Raw genomic sequence first — 18,739 nt, 5'->3', positions numbered from 1 at the left:
TGCTTCTAACGTGACTTGTTTGGAACCTAAGCACGCATTCCATTATTTCATTTCCACCCCCTAATTATTGCCCTTTTTCATTATACACATTATTTTTTGTTCTTACAACCGATGTGACTTCTCATCCAATTCATTCTTTTCCCTTAAGTTTTGACTCTTTTCCTTATTCTTTAATCCATCCTATTTAATTCAATTAGCATACTACTACCTACTAATTTCTATTTAATTAGTGTTTCTGTGTGTGAATGCAGATACTTATATCTACACATTACAACTTGTTATATTCTTGACAATTTTATGTGTATGTGTGTGAATGCTTAACATTATATAATACATATACATAGATGACTTTTTTTTCTTCTTCTTTTAATTATATACAAGTTTTGATTTGACCCATCAAAGCTTTCACTTAATTAATTAAATCCTAAACAAATACTACTAGATATGATCAAATGATGAACGAACCCATATGCTTCCCTCTTTCATTAATAGAGTGTTGATTATTGGGCCTAATTTGGGCATGTTGTATGATTAAAACACATGGCATTCATAATATATATATAAGGGCAGCTCTATGATTTTTAGATTTGGCATTTTTAAAACAATATGTATCATGTGATAACTGAAATTTGAGCTACATTGCCAATAGATCCATCCTTTCTCTAACTAACATAAACATATGATGAGGAAAAAATAAAAAGAATAGTACAATTTTCATCTCCATTCAAGAAATTCCACATTCTGATCAAGCTTGGGAAAATGGTGGCTAATAATTAATATTCAAATACAATTAGATTTTAAATAATAATAGTTGTATAAGCATGAAGGAAAACTAAACGCTTCAATGATTATAATTATTAGAAGTGAGAAAGCAAGAATTTAAAAGGATTAGAGTCAACTTTAACAAGATGAGTTGCATTAATTAGTGAAGAAGCTTAGATTTAGATAACTTAATTGACTTGCTTGTTAATCCCAATTACTTGGGGCTAAATTTGAATGGTGAGACATTAATTAAATTGGAGAAACATATATATATATATATATAAAATTAAACCCCTCCTGAAATTAAAGTCCCCAATTGAATAATTATTTTTAAAGAGAGAGAGAAAAAAAAAAGTATAAAATCAATGTTCCATGTGATGAGGTGCCTTGGGATCACATTTGATTTGTCCAATGAATAGCAAAGGGATAGATATATATGAATTTGTTTATCTTTATTGAATGAAAAAATTGGAATTATTAATAATGAGAGGTATAGTTTTAGAGAGTGGGGCATGAGTTGCATTAATGATTAAGTTTAAACACAATAATTAGAATTAGATACATAATATAATATAAAAGTTAATTATATTTTGCAATATTAAAAAAAAAAAGTGAGATGGGAGATGAAACCAAACTACCACTCTAAAACAAAATTTGAAAACGACGATCCTCCCTCCCTCTCTCCCTTTTTTATAAAAACAAAATGAAAATAATTAGATTCTTATATCTCACACATTACCACTCTTCTTTTATAAATTGATTAATTATAACTTAATAAATTTCAGTTTATCTTTTGTTTGATGTGAATTAAAGTTGTATCTACTTGACACATAAAACGACATTTTTCAACTAACACTAATAATAGTATTGAGTTGGAAGATTATCATATATACTTCTAATTCCTCTAATTGTGTATGTATATGTTACAACATACTAAGTTAAAAAAAAGGTTGGAGAAATTGAAATTATGATTATGGTGGTAAGAATATGTTGAGTTAATAAAGGGTTTTGCATATATAGGTAGATAGTATTAGTAGAAGTAGAAGTAGAAGTGATAGGTTGGTGAAGGGTGATCTGGCATGATTAAGTGAATTTTGAGACTACAGCTAATAAATGCTAAATCCTTATTAGTTATTAATACTATAGATTCATTTCATTTCAATTTTCTAGTCATAAATAAATTAGCTCATACTTTCATTAATTACTTATTTTTTTTGTTTTATCGTCTTACTTATCTCTCTCTAATATCACAATTTTAGAAACATAATATTCTTTTAGATTCTCATCTGATGACACTCGCAACCAATTCAATTCGTAACTCATCCGCCCCTTCAAAATCTCCGATCTCCTCGGATCTCTGCCGCCGACGCTCCCTCCCTCCTAAATTATCAGCTAACTTCTTGGCTTCTTTTTTGCCGCTTATTTATCAACAACAATCCCTAATTTCTCCGCTACATTTCTTAATCTCCCTACTTTCTTCCATTATTGTTAGTGCCATAGACGGTGGAGAATGACGTACGTCTGAATTCATTACTAACAAAAAAAAAAAAAAAAAAAAAACAGATCATTCACCCTGAATCTGGGAGTTTGCGGTCAAAGTTAAACCGTAAGATCCTAAATCGAATTCGTTACCGATATGATTCAGAACGGCGATGTGAAATTGAGAAACAGAAAAAGAGAAATTCAGAGATTGATTAATAAAACTTCGGTGAAGAAGAAGAAGAAGAAGAAGGTGTCTCCATAACAGAGAAAATGTAGTAATATCCTCGTCGATTTACATCGGAAGGAGAATAAAAAAAGCTTAAAAAAATCTTGTCCTTGATTAACTCTCTTTTGATATACTAATCGTCTAGGAGAAACCAAAATCAGAAATAAACCTATATACAGAAGAATTATAAAAGAAAAAAAAAAAATCCCTCTGGAGAAAAAAAATACAAGAGAGGAATAAAAGAAAAAAAAAAAAAAAGTTGGGGTTTATGACTGGAGAGAGAGATTGGAAAGAAGATCTTGAAGATGGCGAGAATCGAAATCACCGAGTCTGAGAGCCTCAAGAACACGCTCGAAGAGAAGAACGTGGCAAGGAATATGCAGAACGCCTTTCTGTTGGTAACCGTACTCTTGAGCGGATTTATCGAGGAGTTCGATGAAAACGGGGTGATTTAAGAGGTGAGCGCTGACGACGAAGCGTTCCATCTCTTCGCCGACGTAGACAGGGACGTGGCCTTGGGGGACGGTGGAGGAGCGGAGGATTCGAGAACGGCGAAGTTTGGCGGCGGCGGAGGAGGGAGAGTCGGAGCGGAGAAGAGAGTAGTGAGAGGAATCGGCAACACGAGAAAGACGGCGGATCAATTGCTTCATGATGAATGATATGATAGGTAGAGATATGGAAATAGAGTGAATATTGATTGTTGTTTTTGGTTGGAAGAGAAGATGAAAGAGAGAGCTTGAAGATTGGGAAAAGAAAGGGAAGAATATATATAGAAGTGAAGGGAGGGGGAGGTGGGAATTTGGAATTTAGAATTTCCAGATTAATTTTCTTTTTTCTATTTTTATATATAAAAAAAAGAGAAGAAATTACAATAACAATAATAACAATAACAATATAAAAAGAAAAAGAAAAAGAAAAAGAAAAAGAGAGGGTGGGGAGGTACAGGTAAGAGTACTTGGCAGGTACAATCACTCAACACCACCTTCCCCCCTTTCCCTCTCTCTCCCTCTCTCTCCCTATTCTTTATTATTTCTTCTCTTACTTTTCTATATTTATCATATTTAGTTATGCTCCTATTCTCTCCTTTTTTTCTTCTTTTTTTTAATATACATATATATAGGTTAAGTTATAAATTTACCTCTTAATAACCATAATTTAATATCTATTATATAAAAAACTAATTAAGTAGTGATTTTAGACTACCTTAAGAAAATGGGGTGAAACAATCAACTTTTTGGTTGGAGAAAGTAATCTTCACCAACTCATATTTCCCATGGTCATACCAATGTGGATGATGATATGGATGTGTGTAGGACACTTTCTTCAAAAAAATAAATTAAAAAGTACTTTTGTAGTACTTTAATTAGTATATTATATTCATACTTTGAGAAGAGAAGGACAAAAGTTAAATACATAAGAGATATTTTTTTTTTAGTTTGTTTTCTCAAAATTTTGAAATAATTCTCTACTTTCAATTGGTTTAGTTTAACCAAACAATTACACTCTTTTTTTAATTTGTTAGAAAAAAACTACACCTTACTTTCACTTGTTCATCATATATACTAAATAAATATAAAGTACTGTTATAGGTTATATTATTATTATTGTTGTTATAGTTTAAATTTAACTATACAATAGGAGTAAAAGATTGGAATAAGGTAAGAGGGTTATGGGTTAAATTAAGAGTGATTTGTATGTTTATTAATTATGGATCATCATCATATATATATATTGATAAAATGTAAGTATGCTTTTTGTTTTTGAATAAATTAATATTTGAAAAGAAGAATGAGTGGGGAAGTATAGCTTCGATCGGTGTATAGGATATATATTGAATATTCAATGTGTGGGGGAATATATATGATTAAAAACAAAAAAGAAGAAGAAGAAGAAGAAGAAGAAGAAGAAGAATAAGAGGAGGAGGTGGGAGTAATATATATTATATAGTATACTTAAATATGATTGAATATTGATATTCCTATTTATTTCCTACGGCAACACTCCTACCCTTACCGCGTGCGGTGCCCTCCTTCCACATGCCCTCCTCCCCACTCCCCCTATTAATCCTATACCTATTTTCTAAAACTCTTTTAATTTTGGAATCTCACATTCACATATCATAAAACTAATTAATTAATTATATTGAAGATAAAGAAATAAGGAGTTGTAATAATTGAGAAAATGAGAATTTAATTTGATCAAGCTTCCACATTAAGGTGGGATGGTGTGTAGTAGAGTACATGCTAATTAATTGCTGCAGTTACTTAAACTATGTTTATGTTTAGTTTGAGTACTGATTGTATTATTAAAAAGAAGGAGAGAAAGAAAAGAGAGAAAAAAAAAAAAAGAAGGGAAAAGGAATAGGAATAGGAATAGGAAAGAATATGGGGGATGTAAATATATTAATTGGAGATGAGGGAAACAAGGTGGGAAAGGGGAAGGGGAAGGGTATGTCCCAACTGCATTATATTCTTGTCTATACTACGCGTCTTTCTTTCTTCTTCTCCATTCCTTTGATCATCAACTCCTCTATTATTCATAATTTAATTTGTTCCTTTTTTTTCTTTTCTTTTTTAATGTACCGCCACACACACACTCTCTACCACGCGTTTCTTCATCTCATCATCTTCTTTTCTCTAAACTATATATATATATATATTCCTAAACACATTCTTCCATCTTCATCTCATCTTCTTTTCTAAACTCTATATTATTCCTAAACACATTATTATTCTGTGTGTCAGTGTGTGTGAATGTAATGGACCATTTCATTTCATTATATTATATTTTTTCATTATTCTTAATTATAAGTCATCCTGCTGTATTTTTTGTATTTTGGAAAGCGACGTCGCCCCTTATTTATCTTCCCATATGCCTATCCTAACCCACCACTGCTCCATCTTATCTCTCTTTCCCTTTTCCCTTTTATCAAAGTTCTTCTATTAAAACCTCCTAATTCAATTACCTTTTTTTTCCTTTTCGCATCTTTTAAGTACATCAGTTAGTAGGTTTGAGAGGATTATTAATTAACGTCAAATCCACAAGGAGAAAGAATTGATTTATCCATTTAGAAGGTTACGGGTTTAAATATTTTGGATGGTTCTAACATACATTCAAGTAGGACGTGAAAATTTGAGTGACAAAATATGATTGAAAACGTGAGGAATCAAAATTAAAAGTGGAAAAAAAAGATGAAGTTGAAGATTATGAAAAAGGAATGAATTTAGGCCTTCCATTATTCTATCCCTTCCGAACATGCTTCCTTTTAAGTAAAGAAGTATATGTCACTATTTCAGAATGAGTACTCTTTCTTGCAACTGGAGAGATCGGACTTGGGAGCATCACTGACATACATATTCAGATGATGATAATGTACGGAATGTATTGCCAAGTTGGTCCAACTCTCTCTAACCCCACCATGGCCCCCATTTGTCTCTTGCCCCCCTCCCTTTTCTTTCTGAGGACGTTTCAATTTATTGTCTCCAACTTATGGGGATGGGAATTTAATGCACCAAATAAAATCAATCTCCCATTGCATGTTTACAGTTTTTTACCCTGTAAATTTGTTTAAATAATATTAATGAGTGTTTATCCCTCATTATAAGTTGAAACAAGTCGGTTTTCACAAGTTGATAAAGTGATTATGTCAAATATGACAATGCACATCTCTTAACATTAAATTAGGCTTCAAGTCACTATCTTTGATACTGTAACTTCTTTATTTTAATCTTGAGAAATGGGGTCTCAAAATCACAGATGAATCGTTTGAGTATCAATTTATACTTGCTGCTTTTTTTTTTTTCCCATTAAAATTTATTAGAAAGAAAGAAAAACAACACACACGCACGCACACGCAAGACACACAAGGTAGTTTATTATTAATTAAACTGAAGCAGGAAAAAGATATAATATTATGTAAAAGAAAAAAGGGGCAAAAGGAAAAGAAACCTTGTCTGGAAACCATAATTAGGGAGAATTGAGGAGGAGGAATAAATCAAAATGGGATGATCCTTATAGTGACTATATATCCAAGTTGAAGAAAAAGTCAGTTTCTTTTTTTTCTTTCTTTATTGTTATTATTTTTTTTAACATGCCTTTTACTAAAGGAGAAGAAATCAAAATGGCCATTCAATTATTCCAAAAGACTTGTGCTTTCGGACGTGGGCAAGGCAGCCATGACTGTTATTCCAAAAAGTTAAAAAAAAAAAAAAAAGAAAAGAAAAGAAAAAAGGTTTGGCTTTGGGTACGGAAAGGAAATGACCTCAGCTGTGATTTTGAGAGCTAAAAAGAAAAGAAAAAGAAGAAAGGAAAGCATAAAGTATAAGGCGATTTTGTTAGTGGCATTACAGAGCAGACTCAGCCCATAATGACCCGGAAATCCACATTGCCAGACCAGCCTACCAAAGATAATCACACAAATCCACCTTTTTCTTTATTTAGGACACCTTCTTTTGGTTTTACTCCACGAGGGTGTATGGACACCCAGTAGAGATGCAACATAACTTACTTTGGATGGAACCTATTGAATCTAAATTATAAAACCACTAAAACTCATTTCATTCTAGCCCCTTCTTCATTTTCGTGCTTTACAATCTCATCTTTATTTTGGTTTGTGCTTTACAATCTCATTTTAAGATAGTTGTCTTTTACTATATAACTTTGATGATTTGTTTATGTTAATAATTGAGGTGGGACTGGGATACATATATGTTAGAATACAGCAAACATATATGTTATAATACGGCAAAGGAAAAGGGGTGAGTCAACGAAGTGGTGGGACGTAAAATGAGCAAGTTGTGAGATGGATTTGTAGAATTCAATTTAGGCACAATAAATTGGACGTATATGTGTATTTAGCTTTTGAAAGAGAGGGTTGAAAGTATAGATAAGCTCATTACAATTACACGCAAACTGCGAGTGGAAAGGGAGCAGATTGGGGAAGGATGTTCAATGCTTGGGGCAATTTTTCATCCTCTTTGGGCCCAACTCACAACATAAATTCAAATGAAAAAAATAAATACAATTTCTTTTTTCTAAAGCAAAGAATTCTTTATCTTTTAAGTCTGAATGTGTGTACTGAATGTGTTGAATTCTTGGGGGGAAATATCTGAAAGGGTGGACCCCAATTTGTTTGGTTGCTGTGAATTGGGACCTCAAATTTAAGAACTGTGGCAACAATCTTCTTTTCTGAATCAATCTGCCTTTTGTAATCTGCTTATTCTCTCCCAGTTTTCCCCTTAAAATTCAACAGAAGAAAGTCCAAATATTTTGGTTATTATATGATAAAACAATGGACGTATCAATATATTTGGTAAATATGGTAAAGAAGTAGGAAGAAGGCAAGGTGGGATTTGGTAGCTTGAATTTCCGATAGATCTTTAGGAAGTAAGTTTGGCGTAAATGAAAGTGTAAAGGAAGAGTATGGACAGGATAGGTATATGTTATAAGATGGGACAGAATAGAGCCCACCTGAGCTGTATATCAACTCCCATGACTTTAATGTAGTCAAGATTGATATGTACGGATGCAAGAGGTAGGTTAAGTTATAATATATATTACAATTTTAAACCCAAAAGGGTATTAAAAAAAAAAAAAAGAGCAAAAGAAATTATGTATTTCAAACAGAAAATGTTAACTTCTCAAACTTTGGATTGATTACTCGAACCATAAACATATCCAACCAAATTATAATTGAGTTGATAACATACTAACATTCTACAAAATATTTTAGACATGTATTATAAGATTGACTTATAAATAACCTCATTCAACTATCCTAAAAAAGATAAATTAGTAATCTTCGAAAGAGAGATATAACCTCATTTCTTTTGTGCTTAACTAAAGTAGTTATTCTCGATACTAACTTTAAGTATCAAAGTCTAGTTAGACTCAACAACACTATACACTATAGAAGGATTTCTCATACAAGGTAACTTGAACAATATTGAGACCAAACTAGAAGGCAACGAGTCAAAAGATTTTAGGTGACTGAGTAGGTATGCCATCAATCGATCGAAATTGATTTTCTGACCAAATCGTTCATCAAACTGACTACTATTTAGTAAATATGTTTAAATCAACCCAACCATTGAGAAATTTGGATTTTTATGTGATGTTATCAATTTGGATTCTGCTCAATTTGACTCCCAAATCCTTCTTTATCTCTGATTGACCACACATTTGATTCAGTTGACTTGATTTTTCGATCTATCATACTCAGTGTAGATGAGATAAAAATAGAAAGGATAATGAGATACCCGTAATAATTGAGTGTGGATGAGATACAAGTGATAATGGGTTTCTAAACTTCAAAAACTATCTAATAGGTTCACTAGGTTCTTAAATAGTGTCCTTTCATGAAACTGATCGGCTTGCTAGAAATAGAAAGTTAGTCTTATTAAAATTAAAATACAAATTTACATCTAATATAACAAATAATAAATTAAAACATTCAAGTATATGATCATTCACCCACAGAAAGTTCAAAAGTTTAAAAGCCTAATTTGTCATTTTTAAAGTTTGGGTCCTATGAATAATAAGTATTTTCTAATTTTGAAAGATATTTAAAAGTTATAATGAACAATAATTTTAGAAATAATAAGAATATAGCCACATTTTTTAAGAATGTAATAATATAGTAATGTCCATTCGTAATAGACTTCTATTTGATAGAACACTATTTTCTTATTTTCTATATAATAGACTTTTGATAAATTTTGATATTTATAAACTTTGGAAAGGGTGCGTGGGCCTAAGTTAGGAATGGGCCTGAGTCCGGCGAGGTTGGAGTTGGTGTGGACCTTGTCGTGCACACAGCTTGGGCTTTGGGCCGTAGCCAACCGCACAATTTTCTAACGTGGCAATGGGTGCAGGAGGCAGAGAGGTTATTCTTTATTTTATAATTTATATATAAAAAAAGTTATATAATAAAATTAGCAAAATAAATCAATTTTTTAAAAAAAGGGACTATGGGAGATAATTTGGTATATTTATAAATATTAGAAGTGTTGTAGTTTAAAATAAAATTTATAGAATTTATATTTAATTTGTGTGAATTAATCTCAAACTTGTGGCTCTCTCTATCTCTCCAATGTCTTGGTTAATGTTTTAGTCCTTTTGAAAATGAAAAATTGAAAACAAATTGAATATCGTAATGTTTGTTTGTACTATAGGAAGAGTAGTGGTTGGTGTTTTGTGGTTATTAAGCTAAGCTAAGTATTTTATTTGTGTGTCTCCCAGTAGTGTTTGTCTTTTTTAAAACATACTTTTAAACAACTTCCAAATATCACACTCTCTCTCTGTTTAAGACAACAATCAAAACTGCTTAATTTTAGGGTCATTTCATAATACAAATATTCCTTTAATTTGGAACAAAATTTAACCATACATATATATTGTGTCATAAAATAATGTTTAATGTGTGTAATATAAAAAATAATATAGAGAACGTAGGTATGATAGGGACACCAATAGTTGAAATCAAAGGCGGTTATTGTTTATAAAAGAAATAAAAGGAAGGATATGAGGAAGGTAAGGGTAGAAAAGTACTTTTAAATATGTTTGGCTAATGCATGCAATTGCATTCTCACCATATATATATATAAGGTGTTTGATAACTTTTTTAAATAATTTATTTTTAATAAAAACATATATATATATATATATAAGTATTTAAATTTCAAACTCATCTTCAAATCAATTTCTTTTAGATAATTTTAAACCTACTTAACTAAAGAACTTAAAGAACTCAGACTGCTTTACTTATTAATATACAATTTATTCTTGTCCTACAATAAATGAAAAGCAAAATGAGTTGTTATAATTTGTGATTTATTATAGTATGTGAGTTATAACAGTATGTGTTATTATTATAGTTTGTGATGAGGTGCAAAATATTATAGCCTGAGTTATTAGAGTTTGTGCTACATCATGTATTTTTTTTACACTATTATGTTTTCGCATATATATATTAGGTATATGAAATGTCATTTCTCAAAAACATAATTTGAACAGTAGCTTCCACTAATTTATACAAATTAGTTTATTGCTAGTTGGGATGTGTCTTCTACAATTTTATATTATAACATATTTTATAGAAATTGACATGTGATTTAATTACATATTCTTAATTAGATTTTTTTATTATATTTAGTGAATTTAATTACCATCTTCCTGTATTACTATTAACAATTTAACATGTAGATAAATTAATTTTGCAAAGAAAAAAACATAAGAAAGTGTATTTTAAATAATATTATTATAATTAAACTAAAAGTGTATATCGAATTGACTTAGATTTTTTTTTCTTTCAAAAATTCATTTTTATTTAAACATTTTCTTTTTATAAAATCTTCTTAAAATAAAAACAAAATGTGTTTTAAAACTTTTTTTTAATAAAAAAGTATTTGTATATACACGTTTCTTGTGTTTGTTATATATACTAAAAAAATGTTTTTACTAAATTTTTTCAAGATTGATCTGTAGTGACAGTCACTGAAGTTGATTGTTGGAAGTTCGCTTGTAGAGTCACTGGACATGGTGGTTGGAGATTGACCGACAATGATCACGAGAGGTGGTGTTGAAATTAGTTGACTAACTTTCCAACCCTTGAAACAAATACCCTTAAGGTTTGAAGAATAGTAATACCATATGGGTTATTTTAAATCCTAATAAAATCTCAAACCTCAACTAATTGCTCCAAACGGAGATATAGAACTATAATAGTCCACTCTACTTCTAGCCCTAAACATGCCTTTACGAACTTACTAAGATCTAAATAGTTTTTGTATTAAGAAAATAGGCATGAGAGTGACTCTTATTTTGGTACGATAACACTATTTACAACTCAATGGTTAAAACAACCAACGTTTTATCTCTTAGCTTTAATGTTTCCATGGATTTCCTCCACCAACAATCCTTTTCTTTTATTATAAATAACTATGAATAGTATCTATTATGAATATTCTAAATTAGAATTGAATATTATTAGATGTTTATAACTTCCCTACGTTATAAATTCATCCACTAACATCTCTATCAATTTCTATCAATCTCTATAACTTTAGTATCCTATCTTTACGTTTGGTTTTGTAACCATTATTCTCACAACCCTATAAATAGATGTTGTAGAGATCATTTGTAAATAAACCACGATACACATAATCATAATCTAGGTGATATCTTTTTTTCTCTCTCCATTGTCTTTCTCTTGAATTCTTAAGTTTATTTTTCTTTTCTCTCAATTTTTTAATACATTATCAACACGATTCGCTGCACTTTGGTCATTGGTAAAAGTTAGGCTACTTTTTGTTTTTGTTTTGTGTTTGTGAACAATATTACATGTATGTATAGTTTATGTGTATAGAATATTTCATGTACACATTATGCATAGTTTAAAGGTTGACACCGTAGATTTTTATGTCTATTAAGACTTTTTTTACATATCATATTTTCAAAAGTTATTGTTAGTTCATAATAAGTTTAATAGTTTGAATCATCTTTATTTTTTATTTACTAGTAAAAGACACGTGCATGACACGTATAATGTGGTAGCTTTAGATTATAGTAATTAAACATTGCATGTATATGTTTAGGTTGTGTTAAATTTAAAAGTAGAAAATTTAAAATGTAATAGAATTAGATGTACACGGAAAGAAGTTACAATAACTAGATTAAAATATAAGAATTTAAATGTAAGAATTGCATATATCAAAAAAGGATTTCTTTAAAAATAATATTTTTTTTTTTGTACAATTTGAAGGTAAATTACCTAGGTGACTTTTGTGATCTTCATTTGATAAATCTCTGCAACATAAAGTTGTCAATGAGAAAATATATGTATTTTTAGGAATATATATTCCAAACATTAGGAATTGTTTGTCCTTATGCTTTGTATAAACTTGGTGGTCTTAATGGAAGAAAAACTTGTTTTATTGCATGATCACCCATGATTTATTGATCGATGTTATTGGCAAGAAGTAACCTAATAAATACTGAATAAAAGGAAAGCCTACCGCTCCGTGGGACTGAAGACCCACTCCGCTATATGCACCTTTCTATTGCTCGGAAAGCGCTTTTGCCTTTTGAATATGAGGATGAAAGGGGGAAAGCAGAAAAGGGAATAAAGATGCGTAGAAGTCTGAACCCTTATATCCGTCCTTCAGACATGCCCTAGGAATGAAGCTGAACCTTCGCAAAGATAATTTCTTGAGAAATCCTCGAGGGGTCATTTATTTTGACTTTTGATTCTCCTCTTTCATTGATTTCTTGCCTTTTCTCTTCTGATTTCCGTATAAACTTGGTGGTCTTAATGGAAGAAAAACTTGTTTTATTGCATGATCACCCATGATTTATTGAAAGCCTTCAACTCTATAATCAAACAATAGGATTTGTATTGTTAATTAAAATTAATAAGTTAATTCAAGTCCCTAAACCATCATGCTGGTGGGGATTTGAACTCGAGGCCTCTTGTCCACAATAACATACATGTGCCAATTGAGCTAAGCTCATGTTGGTATTCTATACTTTAATTTCACTTGTTGTTTTTGTGGAATGAATCTCTATTTCATTTATCATTTAGCAAATGTACAAGCCTAAATATACTAAACGAGGAATACACTTTAAAGAAAGAATGACGAAATAATATCTCCTCAAAATACTCAAAATACTTCAATACCCTCCCTCAAACTCAAGGTTCGAATCACGAACTTGAATTTGCTAAGAAAAGAAACAAATAGGTATATCAGAAACCTAAGAGAACAAACACAAAGAACTTCTAGGCTTCAAACTCACACAAAGAACTTTTGGGATAAAAACATATAGATTCTCGTATAGAGATCTATAACAGAATCTACGAAGAACGAAATAAGAACGCCTGGGCTTCATAGAGAAATGACAAAATGACATGAGGGGAAGGTTGGCTGGATCTGTGGCGGATGGATCATGATCAAATAGATACGAAGTTAAACAGATCTTGAAACGAGATTGGATCTGTGGGACAAAACAGATGAAAACCAGAGCTATGCGGTACAAATCTGAATTGAAACTGGTCAATAGTGGAGCAAATTGGAACCAAAGGTGGAAACCAAATCAGAGCAGGTTGGAATTGGACTAAACGAATTCGAAATCTGAAGGTGAATAGAACAAAAACCGAACTGATCGAAGTTGAAAGGCTTAGCAAAACTAAATGAAAAATGAATTGGGGGCGCCATATGGTGGTGAAAACGAAGAAGACAAATAGGGTTTGGATGGCGACAGATTTTGAGCGGCAAAGGAAATTAAGGTGTAGCAGCGGTGGGGATTTGCAGATCTAAGGGGCGGTGGTGTCTAATGGGAGATGACTCTACCTCCGTTAACGGATGATCAATAGAAGCAAACATCGAACATGGATGTAAGGGTTAGATTCAATGAGACAAAAGAAACCTAGAGCTATGATACTATATTATTTTTTATGGAATGAATCTTTATTTCATTGATCATTTAGCAAATGTACAAGCCTAAATATACTAAATGAGGAATACATCTAAGGAAAGATTCGACATAATAATATCATAATTTAATCTCCTAAAAATACACTAAATACTCCAATACCATTAAACTTAAGTATAATTAATTCAAAAAGTAGTGGAAAATGACGAGTCTTTTACAATTATTTATAGGGGTGAAATTGGGTTGAGTTGGCAACCCGAATAACCCGAATTTAGTTTCTAACCCAATCCAACCCAACCCAACTCGTAAATATATGGATTGGGTTGTTGGGTTGTATATATAATTTTTTTTTAAAAAAAAATTCCCGTTTTCTAGTTTCTAATGGTTATAAAAGTTTGAAATTGTTGCATTTAAATTTCAAATATACATATTCAAACTTTAATACAATAAATTCAAGATTTATATACCTTTAATTTGTTTTTTATTAAAATAATATTTATTTATTTATATATTATATTAATTCGGATTGGGTTGGGTTGAACCGAATTTTTCAACCTTCCAACCCGAGACCCAACCCAACCCAACTCGAAAAAATCAAATTTTTTTAACCAAACTCATATTTTAACCTAACCCAACCCAACCCTTATAATATGGGTTGGGTAGTTCGGGTTATTCGGGTTCAACCCATATTTATATACCCCTAATTATTTATATTACAAAAAAGAAAAAATGAACCGACCATAAAACCAAAAATGATTTGGAACATAGAATTAAACTCAAGGGTATAATGGAGAGAAAAAAGTTTCTCCACATTCAGACTTTTATATATAAATACTATAGATGAAATTGTTCATATTTATGATCTATATACTATAACTGTCTATCTTCTACACTATAGTTTTGATAATTATTCTTCTTTGGAATTAGAATGGTCTAAATGTTATGTTGATCAATTCTTTTAGCATGTTAAGTTTGAGCATGTTGTAAAATCAATATATATTACCATTTATTAATTTATTTAAACTATTTTAAAATATTGATAAAAATAAATAATTATTTGGTCTTCATCATTCATCTTTCTTGAGTTTAAACCTAAAGTTGAAAGATGGTGGATACTCTACTTTAATCATATATATATATATATAACTATAACTAATGTGTTTGCAAATTGATTGTTAAAATAGATTTAATATTAGATTTTACAATTGATCTAATCAAAATGTGTAAAACTCATACTACGTTTTATGTGAGCATTTATTAAAATCTTGAGTTGTATCTTGAAAGACATTTGTGAGTTTTTAAAAGAAAGTATTTTACATTTGCTACTTTGTATTTAAGTGAATTAGATTGATTCCAAGTTTATTAATCATATTGAAATATATTACTTAGACATATACTCGTTGGATTTCAAACCCAACTTCTCGGAAATTTAGACTGTTTAATCGAACTTATTCACACATTGTATATGTGTTTGGATCTTCACCACAATCGTTTTGTTTTGATGATGAACATTTCATGAATTATACAGGTAAAAATAAATTATGATGTTAAGGAATAAAATTTAAGTTTGAGAAACTTAAATAACCTTATTTCAAATGATAAAAAAAACAGATAAGCTATTGAAATTTTAAGTTAAATTTACGTGGATATGTTAAATATGTTGTACGTCTTTTATGTATGTTTAAAGTTGTTGCATGAAATATGTTATTTAGATTAAAATCTACCATAGATTTCAAATTATCATATAACTTATTTTTAAATATAATTTTTTATATTTGAAAGATGTGATTGAGATGGTTTATAGTCAATATTTTCGTATAATTGGGGTTTTTTAAAAAACATAACAAATCATAAATTATTTACACTATAGAATAATTTTGAAAAAGAAAAAAAAGCTCACAGGACTATAATGTGAAATACCAAATATACCTCAGTTAGCACGAGACTAATCAGCCACACTAGTCCGAGTAAATCTTTTTCTAAACGATCGTGTACTACAATCTAAACGATAGTTTAGATCATGATACATGATCGTGTAATTCATTTAAAATGATGAGAAAAAAGACTTCAAATTAACGATTAGATAATAAACTCTAAAGGGTGGTAAGAAAGTTTTAGACATAAACAATCACAAAGAAAAAGAAGAAGTGAATAAGTACACAACTCGTCCAGCAATATTCAAAACCAACCCGGACATATATGAAATGTATGAAAAAGTAATAGAGTTTAATGTGTGTGTGTGTTTGTTTTTTTTTGTTATACAAGCTATAAACATAGAGATTTTGTTACATTTATGTAAATTAACTAATTTATTTAGGATATTTATTTCCTTTTGCATTCGTTTAGACAAATATTTTATGTAAAGTTAATTTTCATAAATATAACAAGTTGAAAAATATTTACGGTTCTTGTAACAAAACGAAAAAGCCCATCAAGCTGGCCATTTTTTTAATGTCAGGTTTGTTCTTTTTTTCATCGTCTTTCTTCCTTTCCTTTTCTGCAATTTTTTTTCTTTTAATCGTATTTTTCTCTTCTTCTGAATCTCTTCTTTTATTTTTTTCAAACTGTTATTTGATTCAAAGATCGTGTACCAAATATAAAATATCTATTTAATTTTTTTTTTTTCAACATTGTTATTTGGTTGTTTAAGATCATGTGCCAAATATACAATATCATGAAAAAAATCGTTTAGATATTAGATAGTCAAATCTAAATAGCAAAAAAATTAGCATATTTAGGTAGCCAAATTTACACGATCGTGTGTCAAAAAAATTTAAACAGGGACATCTTATTCTTCCCTCTTTGTCTAAATGAATTTCGATAAAGTTAGCAACTACCATCAGAATATTCACTACAAGCTCGATATCTTAAATTTATCCAACTTCGATCCATAATAAAGTACAACACTTAAAAAGTTAGAAATAAGTGTTAGAGTCAAAGTCTTATATAAACTGCAAAATATCACATAAATAATGGATGAAAAGCCAAATAACAATTGTCACAAAATATCACCTACAATTCAATTCTTAGAAAGAGAAGAAGAGACTTATTGACGGTCTTAAAGGTTTTTCATTTTAAGTCTCAAAAGAAGAACATGTATAGAAATGAGAACCTATTGTGATATTTCAAAAGAAGAGAAAAAAGGAAGACGTATTGTGTTATTTGAGGAAAGGTGAATAGACCCCGAAAGCTAAAAGGCATAAAGGGAGATGAAAAACATGGATAGAAATGGGTACAAAGTAAAATAAAAGTTAATCCTAATGAGAGAGATTAACAAAGTAAAATGATATGGAAGAAGTATGAGAAAAATTGGCGTCCCTATTGCTCTAATATACAATTTACTACTAACCCACCATCAACACTTGAGATATGTATTTATAGGAAACCAACAACAACCAATCCCAGATGCATCCACATGATAGAAGCTTAAATAAGACAAAAAAAAAAAAAGTGATTAACAACAAAACTCTTTCTTATTCTGTTGAGGTAGACATGAGGCATCATACATGTCCTATCTTCTTTCATGGCTTCAAATTTTCAATAGTCAACCTCTTTTAGACATTCAATTTCTTACAACTTATATTCAACAGTACCGATAACTACTTAGCTACAAGTAATAGAATATTCAAATTCAACTCCTCATCTAGCTTTAGTCTTTCCTATTGGTTTTTATATAAGTTCTATTATTCCACACTTAATTCAAATCCAACCTTTGATTCCACACTTCTTCCACCTTTGAAATTTATCTACACTTCTTGATGAAAAGAAAACTTCAAGTTCATCCATTTCTTACAAAGAATTTCACATCCATTCTTAGGAATAATGTAATATATTAGATAATGAAATAAGTATATACAAGCAATTTTGTCCCTCATTTTAACAACTATATAATGTCATGAATAGTAATCTAAGAATTTGGTCTAAAGCCAAGCAGACAAAATCAGTTAAGAAACTCCATAAAAACCAAAAACTTAAAACTATTTCCCAAAAATCAGACTAATGGGCTTTACAAGTTTCAATGTTTTCTTTAAATGACTTAATTAATTTCAACGTTTTCATTAATGATTTCACATAAACGAGCTGAACAGGTTATTAAATCTACTAAATGGGTTAATTAAAATGACCCAAAATCAGTTGAGAGGTTTCAATTTTTTTAGGAAAAAATAAATCATTGCAATACATAACAAAAGTAACACCAGCCGTGAAAGAGAAGAACAAGAAAATGAACTCACCTAGTAATGAACAAAATTTGGAGAGGTTTGGGGCACCATCGATCAGAAGATGGAGAGGTTCGTCGTCGATGGAGAGGTACGATGGAGGTTGGTCGTTGTGGGTTGTCGAACGTTGGAGGCGGAGATGGTCCGAACGTTGGATAGCAAATGGGGATGGGTTTCGTGGAGTAGAGAAATGGATGTTGTGGAGATGAAAGTATTAAGATTAAAAAAATATATAATTAATAAATTATTTAATAAAAAGGTTGGAGAAAAACTAAAAGGTGGGGAAATTTTAGTAAAATTCTAGCAACATTTATTTTCGTTACTAAAACTAGTAACTATTTAAGTTTTGGTAACATCGTGACTTATACTTTGAGTGGAGCAATTTAAAAATTTGTCGCTAATAGTAATCTTTTGTGACAATTTTTTTGCGTCACTATGGATGAACTTTTATTGACAAAAATGACTTGCACCACTAATCACGAGATGTTTTTGGTATTTTTCATTGTGGGCCTGTCGACTGTTCCTGTTTTCAAAATTGTTCTATGCCGTGTAAATATTTATTTTCTTAATTCGATTGCATTTTTGTGGACAAATATTGTGGTAATGTTTATCTTTATATAATGTT

At 30.2% G+C, this 18,739-nt stretch overlaps 1 protein-coding gene across 1 annotated transcript; it reads right to left on the bottom strand.

The window, feature by feature from the left end:
- Positions 1-2,436: 2,436 nt before the first annotated feature.
- Positions 2,437-3,227, bottom strand: LOC101213583 (auxin-responsive protein SAUR71). The gene has a single exon (XM_004139781.3). It carries the CDS (start codon positions 3,118-3,120, stop codon positions 2,737-2,739), a length of 384 nt encoding a protein of 127 aa, XP_004139829.1. The 5' UTR covers positions 3,121-3,227; the 3' UTR covers positions 2,437-2,736.
- Between the last annotated feature and the right edge of the window lie 15,512 nt (positions 3,228-18,739).

The sequence above is a fragment of the Cucumis sativus genome, chromosome 7 (assembly GCF_000004075.3).
Source record: "Cucumis sativus cultivar 9930 chromosome 7, Cucumber_9930_V3, whole genome shotgun sequence".
NCBI lineage: Eukaryota > Viridiplantae > Streptophyta > Magnoliopsida > Cucurbitales > Cucurbitaceae > Cucumis > Cucumis sativus.
The sequence above is the reverse complement of the archived record's forward strand: the minus strand, read 5'-3'. Positions and strand labels throughout refer to the sequence as shown.